Source organism: Dysidea avara, chromosome 2, assembly GCF_963678975.1.
Source record: "Dysidea avara chromosome 2, odDysAvar1.4, whole genome shotgun sequence".
Classification (NCBI taxonomy): Eukaryota; Metazoa; Porifera; class Demospongiae; order Dictyoceratida; family Dysideidae; genus Dysidea; species Dysidea avara.
Window position 1 is genome coordinate 5309121 of NC_089273.1, and position 17734 is coordinate 5326854.

General features: G+C 38.4%; 2 protein-coding genes across 5 annotated transcripts in view; one reads left to right on the forward strand and one right to left on the reverse strand.

Annotated features, from left to right (window-relative positions):
• The window catches only part of LOC136246487 (pleckstrin homology domain-containing family G member 3-like), a 42084-nt gene that overhangs the window by 4693 nt on the left and 19657 nt on the right, over positions 1-17734 (forward strand). For 3 of the 4 annotated variants that reach the window (XM_066037966.1, XM_066037968.1, XM_066037967.1), the window contains exons 5-12: positions 468-525; positions 2318-2410; positions 4433-4483; positions 9614-9694; positions 15140-15169; positions 15307-15345; positions 16006-16146; positions 17498-17590. In XM_066037966.1, coding sequence (XP_065894038.1) covers positions 468-525; positions 2318-2410; positions 4433-4483; positions 9614-9694; positions 15140-15169; positions 15307-15345; positions 16006-16146; positions 17498-17590 — 586 coding nt within the window. The remainder of the gene's footprint in view (positions 1-467; positions 526-2317; positions 2411-4432; positions 4484-9613; positions 9695-15139; positions 15170-15306; positions 15346-16005; positions 16147-17497; positions 17591-17734) is intronic. The other variant, XM_066037969.1, reaches the window with a different exon arrangement.
• On the reverse strand, positions 5228-6166 carry LOC136242655 (fibrinogen C domain-containing protein 1-B-like). Its single transcript, XM_066034104.1, has one exon. The coding sequence runs from the start codon at positions 6101-6103 to the stop codon at positions 5336-5338; it is 768 nt and encodes a 255-aa protein (XP_065890176.1). The 5' UTR covers positions 6104-6166; the 3' UTR covers positions 5228-5335.

A 17734-nucleotide genomic window follows, 5' to 3' on the forward strand; every position in this document is an offset into this window, starting at 1 on the left:
CTCTCTGTGTGTGTGCGTACATGCGTGCAGTATATGATTGCATGTGTGTAGATATGTTTGCGTGTGTGTATACAGTGGAACCTGCATAATCAGGACACTTGATAATGGTCCCAGAGTATCCCTTAGACTTGGAAAATCAGGACACCTTGATAATCAGGACACTTTGAGGCCAGTCCCAAGGCGTTCTTAATACACAGGTTTCACTGTAGTGTGTATATCAACATGTCTCTCTGTGTGTGCATGTGTTTGTATATGTAGTGCGTGTGTGTGTGCTTTTGTGTAGTATGCATCTGTGTTTGTACAGTGTGTGTGTGTGTGTGTGTGTGTGTGTGTGTGTGCGTGTGTGTGTGTGTGTGTGTGTGTGTGTGTGTGTGTGTGTGTTGTCGTATACATTTGTACAATCTATGTATCTCAAAAAAACTTGCTAATACATACCACATGTTATGCTACATTTTATGTGTTTGTAGGACAGTGGAAGTGTTAACAAAATGTATGAAGACTCCTGTAGTAAGCATGTTCTTTAAGGTACGTACCTGCCTGTGTATGAAACTGTACTCTTGTAATAAAATTAAAGTGTTTGGTGTTGTTATATGTGTAGTATTGGTGTGTTAGTGGAAATGGTTTCCTGATCAATGTAAAAATCTGTTTTACTGAAAAAATATTTTTCTAATTCAGTTCTCTGTACAGTAAGGTCGCCTGTCTAAACTGGCTACTCAGAAATAAGCACATATTGGTCCATGGTCCCACCTAGATCCCTGATAGGTGTATCATAAATGTGTACATGAAAATGGGACCACAGAAAACTGCCCCAATTATCAAGGTGGTCTTATTAGTGAGGTGTCCTGATTTCGAAAGGACACCCTAAAATGTGGACGCCTTGATAATTAGGAGGTGTTAGTGTACATAGGCCCCTGAAATCAGGACACCTCACTAATAAGACCACCTTGATAATTGGGGCAGTTTTCTGTGGTCCCATTTTCATGTACACATTTATGATACACCTATCAGGGATCTAGGTGGGACCATGGACCAATATGTGCTTATTTCTGAGTTGTACTTTAGTATTGTATGTATTGGTCAAAGGAGGTTGGACGTGCTCTAAGTGCTACCTAAATATATTGCTGTTAATTGCATTGTTTTATTTGGTATTTCACGTGACCCTCAATAGTTGCAATACAAAACTGAAAAATGATGGGGTTCACTGGGGATCATTAGATATCTTAGAACATGCTTTATGTAAGCTTCAAGACTATGTACATTATTTTGTAAAAGTGCTTGAATTCTGGGTGTAATTAATAAGGTGTGATTTGATGTACACCCTGTATACAACTTCACCAGACTTTCACGTTCGTATTCTATAAATAGAACAATCAACTGCATTACACTGAGATCAGCTTATCACCTTCCTCAATAAAATGACTTTTGAATAATATATTTTAGCGGCGCTTAGAGCGTGTTTAACCTCCTCCAGGTACTGATATTGAGACTCATATATTACGTACTGTAAACCTGTCTACTAAGGTAATCTTATTATAAAACATTTCAAAGTAATAGACAGTCTTGCTATGGTAACATTGTAAGTGTAGGTATTCTGGTAAACTCAAACCCACAATCATATTTCACAAGCTGTATTATAAATACAGTAGCCAATTCATTACTCATTTACCTGGTTTTTAGATGATTAAACAACATCAACTTATTTTTTGGAAGACTCCAGTCAACTGACAAGCGAGTCTGAGCTAATGAGTGTACTAATTTGTATAGTAATTAGGTGTGGACAATACCAGAAATTTTCTTCGATACGATTCCAAGTACTTTTGTCATGGTATTGATGAGTATTGATACCGATACTGAGTACTTGTGATTTTTGTGCTTAGTAGCCAAGTAGTGAACCTCACAGTGCTGATACTTTCTCAGTGATGACTGGTGGGTTGAATATAGCTTGCATTATAGTACAGTAATGGCTGAAACATTCCATTTTTTAGTGTTTGCATCTGTAACACATGCACAATGTAAGCAAAACATCACATGATCACCAAGTATCTAAATTTCCGATTCTATGTAAAAAGTACTCGATACCAAAGTATCGGACATTGATATTTTATTACTCGTATCACCCCACCCCTAATAGTAATAATTCTATTATTATTGATGGCTGTTCCATTAGCAGTTTTTTTAATGGACACTTAGTTAAGGTCCCAACTGATCAGGAAATGTTGCTTGGTTAGTTCTAGTTTATTATGCAAGTATCCAGATATTATATTGTATGTTATAATCTGTGGCGTGTGATCAACATGTGATAATGATGTCATTACAGACATGTCAGATGAAGATGGGTCACATGTTACCATTAGGAGCTTACTTGATTAAACCAGTACAGAGAGTGTTGAAGTATTACTTGTTATTGGAGGTGTGTACTGAGTGTAGTGTGCGTGTGTGTGCGTGTGTGTGTGTGTGTGTGTGTGTGTGTGTGTGTGTATGGTGGTGTAGTGTGTACGTGTGTGTAGTGTGCGCGCATGTGTAGTGTGTGCACATGTGTAGTGTGTGCACATGTGTAGTGTGTGCACATGTGTAGTGTGTGCACATGTGTAGTATGTGCACATGTGTAGTGTGTGCACATGTGTAGTGTGTGCACATGTGTAGTGTGTGCACATGTGTAGTGTGTGCACATGTGTAGTGTGTGCGCGTGTGTACTGTGTGCCTGTGTACTGTGTGTGAGTAAAGTTTCTTATTCAAGGAAACAACAACAATACCAAATTGGCCCGACCAGGCATTGAACCTAGAATCTTTTTGATTACTTGGTTGGTGCTTTAGCCACATAGCTATGCTGCCTCATTTCCCTACACACACGCGCGCGCACATACTACACGCACACACACACCCACACTACACACGCACACACAGAACACATGCGCACACTGCTCTAGGCTACCCAGCTGTATATTGGGGGACCTATTGACCTGGTGTCATTTGGGGAAGCAGCCCACCGAGTTGTAACATCAATGGATAATTGGTGTTTACTGGGGAAACAAATGCCCAACTGTCCTTGTATCGCTTAACAGTGTTCGGATTGTTGTGGAACTTTGGGTTCCGCGGCCTTTCTATCTGAGACCTCCTACGGGTGACCCTGCCCCAGTGAGATTTACCTTCACAAGACTCAAGTGCCTGAGTTGTGCATAGGCATCCCAGTGCTGGTTTGCTGGGTGGCAATAACTGTGTTTTGCATTGCTAACATAGGCTTTGCTTTGTGTGTGTTAGGGCTGGAACAAAGGCCAAATTTAGCCTACAAAGCTTCTTGCAAGAAAGGTGCCAAAGTTTTGTTGGTTATGTCATGTTGATAAGTGTGCACCCATATCGTCTCACACTATTATTGTACAGGCTCTAGCTAGCATGTACATCTGCTTGAAATACAAATTTATCAGTGATGGTTGCATGCTTCTAGGAAGCACATGACTTTTTTACTGATTGTACACCTGTACATGCCAGTATCCATGTCTACGAAGCTTTGTAAGGATAGAACTGCCTTCGAAGGTTACAAAACCTTCAGAGCTTTGTTCCATCCCTAGTGTGTGTGTAGTGTAGTGTGTTTGTGTGTGTGTGTTTGTGTACACTACATGTGTGTATGTGTGTGGTATGTAGTGTGGACTATGTATGTAGTGTGTGTGTGCGTGCGTGCGTGTGTGTGCGTGCGTGCGGGTGCGTGTGTGTGTGTGTGTGCGTGTGTGTGTGTGCGTGTGTGCATGCGTGATGTGTATAACATGTAGTGTGCGTGTGTGTGCATGTGTGTACACAGTGTATGTTCGTATGTGTGTATGCTTTGTTAGAATATAATTCTATATACAGAGTAATGTACGTACAAGTACTATATATACCGGCCTATTATTATGGAGTAGATTTTGCTAAAGTATGAACAACATTAAGACAACATAATATAAAACACTTTGTATGACTTCTCCAATGTATTACATACATTAGTGGAAAAAGAAGAGTTATGTATACTTTAGTGTATTCCTATAATTATTTCTAACTTGAAAAAAATGATGAGAATTAAGTACCTGTGACTGCCAGCAGTTTTGACCGTTAGCAATGGAGCTACTTTGGGAGGGTACACAGCCTTACTAGGAAGGTGACTAATTTAGACAGGTAGACAATGGTATAAACCTATCACTTGGAGGAGTTTTAGAGAGTTAGCCTGTTGGCCCTCCTTGACAGGTGGTCACTAGGCAGGCTGTTCTGTATTGCCCAAATAGCCGGCAAGTACTTCGCATAGTTTGTGTTTCTGAAGTCTGCCATTACAGTCTACACAAAAGTGCATTGTTTCTCGCTTGTGTTTGCATTGTATTGTACATGTTACTGTAGGTAACCATATAACATGCTGATACAGGTGGTAGGCATATTTTATCAAGGCATGTCATTGTTCTTTTTGTCACAGCAACTAAACAAATGTGTCAAACCTGAAGAGGATGGTAAGGAAGAAATGAAGGTTAGCGTTTTGCGACACAGTGCATTTTGTGTATCACGCACATATCACCATCAATAAACTGTTCAATGCGATACTGTATCACTATACTATAATAAAGTGGTCATGGCTAGTTATAACTGGCATATTAGCTAATAATTGTACCAATATCCAATTTATCTGTACCTTGAAGAGCCAACGCTGATTCTACATTCACTGTCTATACAAATATCTAGTGTGTTCTGATGTGATTTTTAGTATGAAAACAGAAAAAGCACATCTCTACCTGGACACCTGCTTCTATTACACCACCCAGACAATTAGCTACCACAAACATTTTAACGGATGCTTCCACAAAGGCTTGTCTGGATGAGTTGTCAAGATGGCTAGTATATACTTACAGCAGGCTGTTTACTGCTTTAGTGGTGCAGTTCTTTATACTTAAAGTTTAATAGCTACTGTTTTAGTAATATTTTAGCCAAAAAAAGCAGCACTTTTACCCGTGTATTTGTATATGGCTTCTTGGAACATTGCATTTTATAGCACAGATAAATAGAGAGGCTACAGTAGATCACTGTTACAGACAGTTCACTGACTGTTCTACTAGAAAACTTCGATATATCGATATTTCTAAATACAGTATCATATCGTGATACTTATTGGCTGTATCAATATGTATTGCAGATCCCTTATAAAGGTAGATATTGTTAATTTTCAATAACGTTTTCCTCCTTCGATTATTCAATATGTGACATTAGTGAAAAATTAATATTCCAACAATAACACTAATAAAATACAATACCAGTTTATAATATGATTACAATACTAATAACTACAGGATAATCAGTCAAATAACACACATCATCACTGATAAAGTTAAATGATGCAATCCTTTGGTCTGATTTTGATTTCTATGAATGGTAGAGGATGATACTTGCCATTGAGGTGTATTGTATAGTGGTGGTTGTACCGATGGTTGAGATATAGAGCAGAGCATTGATTGTACCACCATCCACCACCATTGCGACCATTATTATGTACTGCACAATTATTATCCCACCTATCATTATCCCTATCCCTCGTTGTGAATTTCCGGCCATTCAAAGACCAGGCAGAACGTTTTTGAATAGTGTAAAATGGATCATTTGTAACTCCATCAAATCCTGATATGGTTAATGGATACTGTTCAGAGGCTGGTCCTACTCTAAAGTTACTGTATGATAGATAACCTTTTGTTCCATTGGTAAATGTGTAGTCAATACGTAGCTCCCACTGTCCTTGATTAGTTAAAGTATGCATTCCACGTAATCCAAACCAAAATTCTCCAGTCAGGCTTCCAAATCCATCTTCATAATCTATCCAGTCTCTGTTAAAGTCTACACTTCCACCTTTTCTTCTCTGAACAACTAACCATCCTCCTCCTCCTGAGGTAGTATCACAGTATACTCTAGTGTTGGAACACTTCACTCCACCAAAGTTACCAATAGTGTGAACCCCTGGACTCTTTACATTGAAATGAGTATTATTGTAACCAAGACAACAGCAGCTTTCAATGGGTCCACCACTAGTTTGACACTCTCCATCAACCAGTACTATTCCTATGGCACTGGCCACTAGTATTGAGATAGTGATATTACTGATCATTGTAAACTTGACAACACTGGTCAACTGTAAGCTGTTGATAGCATATCAGAGCAGTGATTTTATGCTACTCTATGTTGCCATATATAGTTAAGTGATATTGTCATTGTTGTAATGTAAAATTACCAAATATGGAGCTTGTTGTGCACCACAGTATTAGTCACAAGATCTCCTGTCCTAATTAGGTAACATACTGATGTACTGATCTCAGCACAAAATCTACAGTACATTTGGTGGTATAACTTCAACCCATATAACCTTGAAGCTAATGATGCTGTTCATTTACTGAATGTTACAGGGAAAAAGCAACAAGTGCTATAATTTTTGTGTACTACAGGTGTATATTCAATAAGTGGGCTTGTTTTCTCTGTACTGATGTGACTGCAAAAACCATTTTGGCACGAACTACAACTGATCTCATAAATACCATACAGTATTTATGTACCCTAGATTCTTCAACTGGCATTGAGGGGTTTATTAAAGCTTAAATGTAATAGAGTGAAGAATTTTAAGTTACTAAAGTTTGAAATACATAGGTATGTGCTAAAGTCCTTACATATGTATCTGCTGATGTAGACATGGTTAAATCATTCAGCATGTGTTGTTCATGCTGATCATGCATTTCATCACTGTTGTTTGTCTACCTTATATACACTGGGGAATGGAAAGGAAGTGATTGAGGTTAAGTACTTGTGAGATTGCAGTAAAAATAATTTTTTTAAATGTGCAAAGGTTTGTATTATCCACTCACCACCACAACCGCCATATGGTGGTATTGCCTGTAGCATCACTCTGTAAGCACTCTGTGGTTTCTGTCAAGTGTTTTAGTAGCTCCTGCACTTATTCTGTAGTGGTCATGCTCTTAAATGAACAAAAACAGGGATAACTGGTTCCTTGTGCACCATTGCGGGTAAGGTTACATCATCACAGCAGCACTACTAATGAAGAGAAACAGTAAGAAGGCGGATTACGTATAGGCGTGTTGTTACTTTTGTATGTAATGGCTTTGTGTGTATATGTACATGTGTACTTGCTCAAACATTTGAAAACCAGACATGGAGATAGTCGCTTCAACTGTCAACAGATTACTGATGTTTACCATGTTATTATAAGTGTGTAGTTGTTGTTTACACAACGGCAACCACAAGGCCATTATAATGTTAAAGTGCAAAAATTAGCCTGAGTGAAACCAGTCTAGTACTGACTCTAATTCCTTGTTCTATAGCAAGTAGTTTGATATAGAATTATATTGTACAGTATGTTTTGTAAGTCATAGCAGTTTAAAAGCAGTAAATTGGAGCTTGGCGGTAAGGGTTAAATGTCATGCTAGACTTACAGTAGCACATATGAGCATAATTATGTGTTAGAAATGGATATTGAGTCTCTCCAGTTAATGGCCGTTTGGTAGCCTGCAGCCCACTATTAAACACTGAATACAGACAGTGAAATGTACAAAAACTGCCTTTTAATTATTTTACTGCTGTTTAGTTATGCTGCTATACAGCATGAGGCTCAATACAGTACTTAATCCTTACCCTGTAATACTGCTATATGACAGTGATAGTTAATCAGCGAGCATCTTTTTCCAGTTGACGAAGAGCAAGCTCAACGAACAAGCTGTGTAGTCTTTCGTGGCCATTCAACACAGGAGCTTAACGATTAGAAATTATAAGTGTCAATGCTAAGCCCCTATACACAGCTGCCACTAACATGTCATCACTGCAGTATTGTCTATCTTATTTGTACTGAGGAATGGAAAGGAAGTGATGGAGGTTAAGCAGCAGTAAAAACATTTTTAATGTGCAAAAGTTTCATTAACTAAATAACCCACTCACCACCACAACTGCCATATATGGCTGTATGGATAATAATTCCTGTAACATCACTATCTGTGCACTTTGTAATTCTGTCAAGTGTTTTAGTATCCCCTGACCTTATCCTATAGTGGTCACACCCTTAAGTGAATGGGAACAGGGATAACTAGTCCTTATGCATTATTGTTGGTAAGGTTACATCTTCGCACACGTTTGGTTGCTGATACTAAGCATTGTGAACAATTCTCAAAGTAATAGTGGCACTACTAATGTAGAGAAACAGTAAGGAGATGTTGCAGTGGTGTGTAGCTACTTTTGAATGCCTCGAATCAGTGGCCTTGCGTATACAGGGTACACACGCATGCACACTTGCTCAAACGTCTGAAAACCAGACTTGGGAGATAATTGGTTCAGGTTAGCAATGTTTACCACGTGATTATAAACAATACTAGACTGATAAGTTGTTAGATATTTTGTGTTGTTTCACTCAGACTGATATTAGCACTTTAACATTATATAATGGCCTTGTGGTTGCTGTCGTGTAAACAACAACTACACAATTATCAAATTGCTTGTTCTATAGCGAGTAATTTGATATAGGATTATATTGTATGTTTTGTAAATTATAGCAGTTTAGAAACAGTAGATTGGAGCCTCTATTAAAGTTTGTGCTAGAATTAGCATATGTGAGAGGACATGTGTTGGAAGGGAGTTGTAAAAATAATGGAAAAGATAAATATTATGTTGTTTTGCAGTTTTCACATATGTAATAATTATGGTTTGTTTACCTTGTAACAACTCTGCATAGAACACAATAATGATGAATAAACCATAGCTAGGTGAGCATTAAATAGGACATTGACACAGAACCACAAACAGAAGTATACAATGGATGCTTAAAAGTGGCATGCCAGGGTGCTGTGTATATTGAATGGAATATACGTAGTTCCATAGGAGTGTATTGAACAAAAAGGAGAACCTAATAGATCATGGTAATGGCCGCTTTCATCCACCAAGAACTCTGGTAAAATACATAACAACTCCAAATTATTGACCATATTTAAATTAAAACAAACACAACAATACATCTTGGTCCCATAGGTGGCAGAAAGGGGAGGGGAGCCAGACCCCCCCCCCCTTGATCTGCTGAGGGGGGGCTTAGAGAATAATATCACGCCGAAATTATCCTTCTTGGAGTGGGGTTGAAAACCATGATAAAGATCGAGATACTCTAATAGAGCAGTCACTCTAGTGAAGCAGTCACAGTATTAGAGCAGTGTTAAGTGAGCTATGTAAGGATTTTATGTACTTTATCAGCTATAAATGTGTAGCTGGTGAGGTTGGCAGCTATTGTCAGCTGGCTGTGACCTTTTTGTTTGTTTTTTTTTGGTCTCACCTTACCAAACCAGAGACAATGTAGTGCCTCAGTTCATTTTGACCATAAGTCTGGATCCGCCCCTGGTCAGCCCCCCGTCATATTAACTACTTTCTCTGCCACTGCTTGGTCCCAACAGGTCTGTCTCCATTCAGTTTACCTCTGAAAGAGGACAACCTCATTTTGTTGCAGGCTTACAGCTACTGTAATCTAAGTCAAATGTTCTCAGTCGCAAAATTTCCATTATAGAAAAAATGTTCCACTATATTAACTACAGCAGTATTGTAGCCTAGTACTTACATAACTTTTACTACTTCCTTACAGGCAGCTTCTAGTACCATGACACAAGTAGCTGAGCACATCAACGAAGTGAAGAAAAGTTATGAGACCAGCCTACTAGTACAGGTAAAAGAGTACACAACACATACACATATTTATACAGTTTGTTTAGTAGCAGTCACCACTGACTGTAATGCACTAGTACAAATACTGTGGACCTGAAATAATGTTGGCCATGTTGTATGTAGGTGCCAAATACATACAACTTCTATGTACTAAGGATGAAATAAATATCAATTTTGTGAGACCTTAATGTTCTTTAGATGAAATTTTCCTAAAGTGAAGCCACAGTCTTTGACTACACTTTGATATAAAGAGAATGATAAGAAACCTCAACTGTTATCAAGACACACGGTAGTGTGTCGTGCGGCCCAAGAAGCCGGCGCGTAACACCCGTGAGTATATTGACAGGAAGAAAGAAAACGCACTTTTCGCACCTCCGTAGCTCTGTGCTTCCTTGATGAAACAAGACGATTTTTGCTGTGGACATGCCCCCCAACTGCAGCACTCTACATTCCAAATTTGAGCGAAATCGCTTCGCGCGTTCCCGAGATATGCGACTTCAAAAATTGGCTGAGTTTCTTCGTTTTTTTTTTCTTCTTCTTCTTCTTCTTCTTCTTCTTATTTTTCTTTTTCTTGTCGCACACTTACAAAAACTGCTATAAAACTCGAACGCGTTATCCGATTGCCTTGAAATTTGGCACACAGAAGGGGGGTATAAAGGCGCATCTCGGTACCAACTTTGGCTGGAATACCATAAACAGACAAAGAGTTATGAGCGATTATGCACGAAAAATAACACCAATATGTTGTCACGCCTACAGGGTAAACCGCGTATGGGAAGAAGCTGAAAATCGGTGGGTGAATAGGTTAACTATTGAACCTCAAACCTTTTGTGGTTTGAAAGAAATCGAGCTAAAAACCAGGAAGATACAGCGAAAAAATCAACAGTGTGTAACAATTACGCAATCGAGATTAGCTAATTTTTAATATTTTTATTTTATTATTATTATTATTATTATGCTTGCCACGCCTACCAGGTAAACCGCTTGGGGTAATGCTTTCAAAATCGCTGTACAGATGGAGTTATCATCTTAGAAAGGCTCTTCAATGGTGTAGAAGAATCAGACTTAAATCCACGGAGTTATAACACGAAATCCAACTTGGTGTAGCAAGTGCGAGATCGAGATACTCTAATAGAGCAGTCATCCTAATAGAGCAGTCACCCTGAACAGAATTAAAGAGATCAGTTAGAAATAAGTAACCTGTATAGAGATCAGCTACAAACAAATCACCCTGTAGAGAGTTCAGCTACAAACAATTCACCCTGTTAAAACATCAGTTAGAAGAAGATTTCTTGTAGAGAGTTCAGATACAAACAAATCACCCTGTTGAAAGATCAGCTAGAAGATGTCACCTTGTAGATAGTTCAGTTACAAAGAAACCACCATGTAGAGAATTCAGCTACAAACTAGTGACCCTGTAGATACATCAGCTAGAAGAAGTTACCTTGTAGAGAGTTCAGCTACAAAGAAACCATTCTGTAAAGAGCTCAGCTGCAAACAAATCACCTATACAGAATTCAGCTACAAACAAATCACCCTGTAGAGAGATCAGCTAGAAGAAGTTACCTTGTAGATAGTTCAGCTACAAACAAATCATCCTGTAGAGAGATCAGCTAGAAGAAGTTACCTTGTAGATAGTTCAGCTACAAACAATTCACCCTGTACAGAGCTCAGTTAAAAGAGGTTTCCTTGTAAAAAGTTCAGCTACAAACAAATCACCCTGTAGAGAGATAAGTAAGAAGAAGTTACCTTGTAGATCGTTCTGCTACAAACAATTCACCCTGTAAAGAGATCAGCTAGAAGAAGTTACCTTGTAGAGAGTTCAGCTACAAAGAAACCATCATGTAGAGAATTCAGCCGCAAACAAATCATGTATAGAGAGTTCAGCTACAAACAAATCTCCCTGTAGAGAGATCAGCTAGAAGAAGTTTCCTTGTAGAGAGTTCTGCTACAAACAAATCACCCTGTAGAAAGATCAGCTAGAAGAAATCACCTCGTAGAGAGTTCAGCTTCAAAGAAACAATCATGTGAGAGTTCAGGTACAAACAAATTGTCCTGTAGAGAGATCAGCTAGAAGAAGTTACCTTGTAGAGAGTTCAGCTACAAAGAAACCATCATGTAGATAGTTCAGGTACAAACAAATCACCCTGTAGAAAGATCAGCTATAGAAGAAATCACCTTGTAGAGAGTTCAGCTACAAAGAATCTATCGTGTAGAGAGTTTAACTACAAACAAATCACCCTGTAGAAAGATCAGCTATAGAAGAAATCACCTTGTAGAGAGTTCAGCTACAAAGAAACCATCATGTAGAGAGTTCAGCTACAAACAAATCGGCCTGTAGAGAGATCAGCTAGAAGAAATTACCTTGTAGAGAGTTCAGCTACAAAGAAACAATCATGTAGAGAGTTCAGCTGCAAACAAATCACCTGTAGAGAGTTCAGCTAGAAACAAGTCACCCTGTAGAGAGATCAGCTAGAAACAAGTCACCTTGTAGAGAGTTCAGCTAGAAGAAGTAACATTGTAGAGCTACAAAGAAGCTACCATGTAGAGTTCAGCTGCAAACAAATCACCCTGTAGAGAACTCAGCTACAAACAAATCGCCCTGTAGAAAGATTAGCTAGAAGAAGTTACTTTATAGGGAGTTCAGCTATGAACAGATCACCCTGTAGAGAGTTCAGCTACAAACAAATCACCCTGTAGAGAGTTAAGTTACAAAGAAACCACCATGTAGAGAGTTCAGCTGCAAAAAAAATCAATCACTCTGTAGAGAGTTCAGCTAGAAGAAGTCACCTTGTAGAGAGTTAAGCTGCAAATAAATCACCCTGTAGAGAATTCAGCTACAAACAAATCACCCTGTAGAAAGATCAGCTAGAAGAAGTTACCTTGTAGAGAGTTCAGCTACAAAGAAACCACCATGTAGAGAGTTCAGCTGCAAACAAATCACCTGTAGAGAATTCAGCTAGAAACAAGTCACCCTGTAGAGAGTTCAGCTAGAAACAAGTCACCCTGTAGAGAGTTCAGCTAGAAGAAGTCACATTGTAGAGAGTTCAGCTACAAAGAAACTACCACGTAGAGAATCCAGCTGCAAACAAATCATCCTGTAGAGAGTTCAGCTAGAAGAAGTCACCTTTTAGAGAGTTCAGCTACAAAGCAACCACCATGTAAAGAGTTCAGCTGCAAAAAACTCAATCACCTTGTAGAAAGATCAGCTAGAAGAAGTTACCTTGTAGAGAGTTCAGCTACAAAGAAACCACCATGTAGAGAGTTCAGCTGCAAACAAATCACCTGTAGAGAGTTCAGCTAGAAACAAGTCACCCTGTAGAGAGTTCAGCTAGAAGAAGTCACATTGTAGAGAGTTCAGCTACAATGAAACTCCCATGTAGAGAGTTCAGCTGCAAACAAATCACCCTGTAGAGAACTCAGCTACAAACAAATATGCAGTGAAAAAGATCAGCTAGAAGAAGTTACCTTGTAGAGAGTTCAGCTACAACGAAACCACCATGTAGAGAGTTCAGCTACAAACAAATCACCTGTAGAGAGTTCAGCTAGAAACAAGTCACCCTGTAGAGAGATCAGCTAGAAACAAGTCACCTTGTAGAGAGTTCAGCTAGAAGAAGTCACATTGTAGAGAGTTCAGCTACAAAGAAACCACCATTTAGAGAGTTCAGCTGCAAACAAATCACCCAGTAGAAAGTTCAGCTATGAACAGATCACCCTGTTGAGAGTTCAGTTAGAAACAAGGAATCCTGTAGAGAAATCACCTAGAAGTATCGCCTTGTAGAGTTCAGCTACAAACAAATCACCTGTAGAGAGTTCAGCTACAAACAAATCACCCTGTAGAGAGATCAGCTAGAAGAAGTTACCTTGTAGGGATTTCAGCTACAAACAAATCACCCTGTAGAGAGTTCAGCTACAAAGAAACTATTCTGTAAAGAGCTCAGCTGCAAACAAATCACTTGTACAGGATTCAGCTACAAACAAATTGCCCTGTAGAGAGATCAGCTAGAAGAAATTACCTTGTAGATAGTTCAGCTACAAACAAATCACCCTGTAGAAAGATCAGTTAGAAGAAGTTACCTTGGAGAAAGTTCAGCTACAAAGAAACCATTTTGTAAAGAGCTCAGCTGCAAACAAATCACCTGTACAGAATTCAACTACAAACAAATCACCCTGTAGAGATCAGCTAGAAGAAGTTACCTTGTAGATAGTTCAGCTACAAACAAATCTCCCTGTAGAGAGATCAGCTAGAAGAAATTACCTTGTAGAGAGTTCAGCTACAAAGAAACCACCATGTAGAGAGTTCAGCTGCAAAGAAATCACCCTGTAGAAAATTCTGCCAGAAACAAATTGCCCTGTAGAAAGATCAGTTAGAAGAAGTTACCTTTTAGAGAGTTCAGCTAGAAAGAAACCATTCTGTAAAGAGCTCAGCTGCAAACAAATCACCTATACAAAATTCAGCTACAAACACATCACCTGTAGAGAGATCAGCTAGAAGAAGTTACCTTGTAGATCGTTCAGCTACAAACAATTCACCCTGTAGAGAGAGCAATTAGAAGAAGTCACCTTGTAGACTGTTCAGTTACAAAGAAACCACCATGGAGATTTCTGTAATCAATATATGTGACCGGATTTGCGAAAAGGGGTCTTCCACACACATCCAATTCCGTAAATGTTGGAGACCATAACTCAGTGTTCAAGTAACATAATTATTAACCTGAACATTTCACCATGTATTCAGCTATAGTGGTGCTCACCACTGCCCAAATATCAAGGCAATAGCTCTTTCCAATCTGAAGTTATCAATTGTCAAAGTTGGCAAATTGGACCCCTTTTCGCAAATCCGGTCACATATGTATTATACAGTATATATAATTTGTACATTTACTGATAAAATATTTAAAGTACATCTACTTCATCTTTTCTTCTTCCTGTAGTAAAGAAAAAAACATAGGTTAAAAAAGTCCCAAAGCTGGCCATAGGCCGGCTTTGGGGTATACAAATACAAAAAGAAATGAAATCTAATCCAAAACAGCCAAGCTGTAAAAAAAGTGTGCGGCCCTCAGAAAGGCTATGGTGAAAAAAGATGTGAAATCCAAGGTGGCGGCCAAGAAATGGCTGTGATGGTAGGTTAGTGGTAAAAATTTTAATAACGACAATTCAGGTGAATTTTTGTGAAGCGGCACAAAAATTCACCTGAATTGTCATTATTAAAATTTTTACCACTAACCTACCATCACAGCCATTTCTTGGCCGCCACCTTGGATTTCACATCTTTTTTCACCATAGCCTTTCTGAGGGCCGCACACTTTTTTTACAGCTTGGCTGTTTTGGATTAGATTACATTGTGGTTGCTGACATGTAAAATGTGTGGGTAAAGTGCCTTTCACAAAGTTGTTGCGTATGTACATTATTGTTGGTGTTTAGTTGTTTGTTGTTTACTTCACAGGAAATACAATCACAATTAATAGGATGGGAGGTATGTAATTCATTTTGGTGTAGCCTGTTTATTTGTTTAGTTGTGTACGAACATTATGAGTGGACTTTTACTTTAATAACTTTTTGCACTTTTTCTTGTTCATCATATTATAAGTATATATTATCCACTTATTACAGGGTAATGATCTACTGACTTATGGAGATCTTGTGGAACAGGTACGGCTTGTTAGTAAATGTGTAGCATATACCTATACCCTGTATATACTGTATTGGTGGTTCTCTCTCTCCTTGTTGGGAAGGAGTTTATTGTTGTCTTTTTGGTAAAAATTCCAGCAGAAAGTACGTATGTATTCCACAGTGTGTGTGTGTGTGTGTGTGTGTGTGTGTGTGTGTGTTTGTGTGTGTGTGTGTGTGTGTGTGTGTGTGTGTGTGTGTGTGTGTGTGTGTGTACATATACAAGTTTGAAAAGTATCACCAGGTAAACTCTTACATACGCATGCAGTGTATGTACTAGGTAGATTTGATAGACAATATGCCAAGACTGTCGTATTATACAGTACCAGAAGACACTTCCAGTGAGTACTTCAGAAAATGTTGGCTGCTTGTACTGTGTCATACAGTTAAACCTGGCTAACTGGTCACCTCTTTGGGCTGAGATTTTAGCCGGATGGCTTCTTTAAATCAATGCATTACTGTATAAATTCTTCACTTAAAGAGTTATGTAAAATTGGCTTTTACAGAAAGATGACCTTTCAACTGAGAGTTTCAACGAAGTATTGTTGTCAATTAAGATTCTTACTCACTGTTATCCCAACATTTTAGCTTTCTTACAGGTCCCCAGTGTACAAAGATTTGTGTTGTTTTTTTTTGTGTTAGGGAACATTCAAGTTTCTTGGTAGCAAGACCTCAACTGCTGCAATCCACTTGGCCACAGAGAGACACTTGTTGTTGTTTGAAGGAATATTGATGATCACAAAGAAGAAAGAAGATCAATATGTGTACCAGAACCACATTATTGTGAGTGTGTATATAATGTTGTGTTGACTGTACGTAATATTGTGTGTATGTATCAGGTTACAAGTTGGGTTAAAGTGATTGTGAATTTTTAGTATTTGGGTGTGGACAGCAGTATTTTTAGAATACAATTTAGACAGTAGGTGCAATGTAGAGCAGGAGAATTGCATTAACCTTTGAATCCAAATGGAGCGTATCTCTCTCATATGTGTATAAAAATTAAGGGCATCACTCAAGGCTTTGTTAAGAGAGTTTTCGTAAAGAAATAAAATAGACAAACTATACATATATAACAGTTCAGGAAGTAGTTCTAACCCAGCTTGAAATATTGTGCATGTTGCATGTATGTACCATGTGACTTCCATGCATGTACCATGTGACTTCCATGCATGTTTACTGTAACATGAGTGTTATGTGTAAGTGAAGTGCATGTGCTTATCATGTAACATGTATGTTACAGTGAGGGGGACACACATGTACCATGTATGCAATGACGATCGTACATGATATATAGTGCATATGTACATGTTGTAGTATACATGTGTGCTGCATGTAGAATCCCATAATGAAAACCAAGGTTTGGTTGTTAGATTATAAATACAGAATAAAACAGTGAGAAGTAGTTTGGCAAGTCAAAACTGTTGTTTCTACATGCTGTAGGTGTTCCCAAGTACATTACATAGTCAACAATACGTACGTACGTAGCAAGGTGGTAACCATTAGATAACCATAGTAACAATACATGCATGTAACTTGTCTGCATGCCCACCATGCTTATAGTCATACGATAGTTATAGTTACTCACCAATCAACACAAATCAAGTCATTTAAATGATTTCACGGGCTCATTTTTCACAGTATATAGCGCAGTTCAACACTCTCCCTCCCCAGACTTATGGAAAAGGGGGTCATAATGAACTGAGGCACTCTGATTTGGTAAGGTGAGACCAAAAAAAAGGTCACAGCCAACGCAATAGCTGCCCACCTCACCAATTATGCATTTATCGCTGATAAAGTACATAAAAATCTTTAAATATGTAGCTCACTACACACTGCTCTAATACTGTGACTGCTCTATTAGAGTATCTCGATCTTGGTATACTAAAAATTTTTCCCTTGACCCCCCGTATCTGCATCTGCTCCCCCATTATATACTCTTGTTAATACCAATAACATGTTCAGAAGATTCTAACTGTAGGTTGCATGTAACGTGCATAATACATGTACAATATTTTGAGCTGAGAAGGTCTTTGAGAATTTGTGGTTGAAGGTACCTTTCCTTAGCAACTGTAATTATGAAATTACAATAAAATATAATACATAGCACCAAATTGTTTATTTAAACTTCTAATAGGTGGACGATCTTCAAACAGATGGAAGGATTGCAAGATTTCCTCTCTGTTTTGAGCTGTATGATGTGTCCAGAGATAAAGCCTTTGTATTCATTGTAAGTGACCCATAACATTTACATATTACTAGTGGCACAATACGTCATCATGATAAGTGATAATAAGTTTTTTTGATGTTTAAACACTGTTTGAGTTGGAGTAGAGTGAGAGTCAATTATCTAACATTAAATTGACCGTTCTGT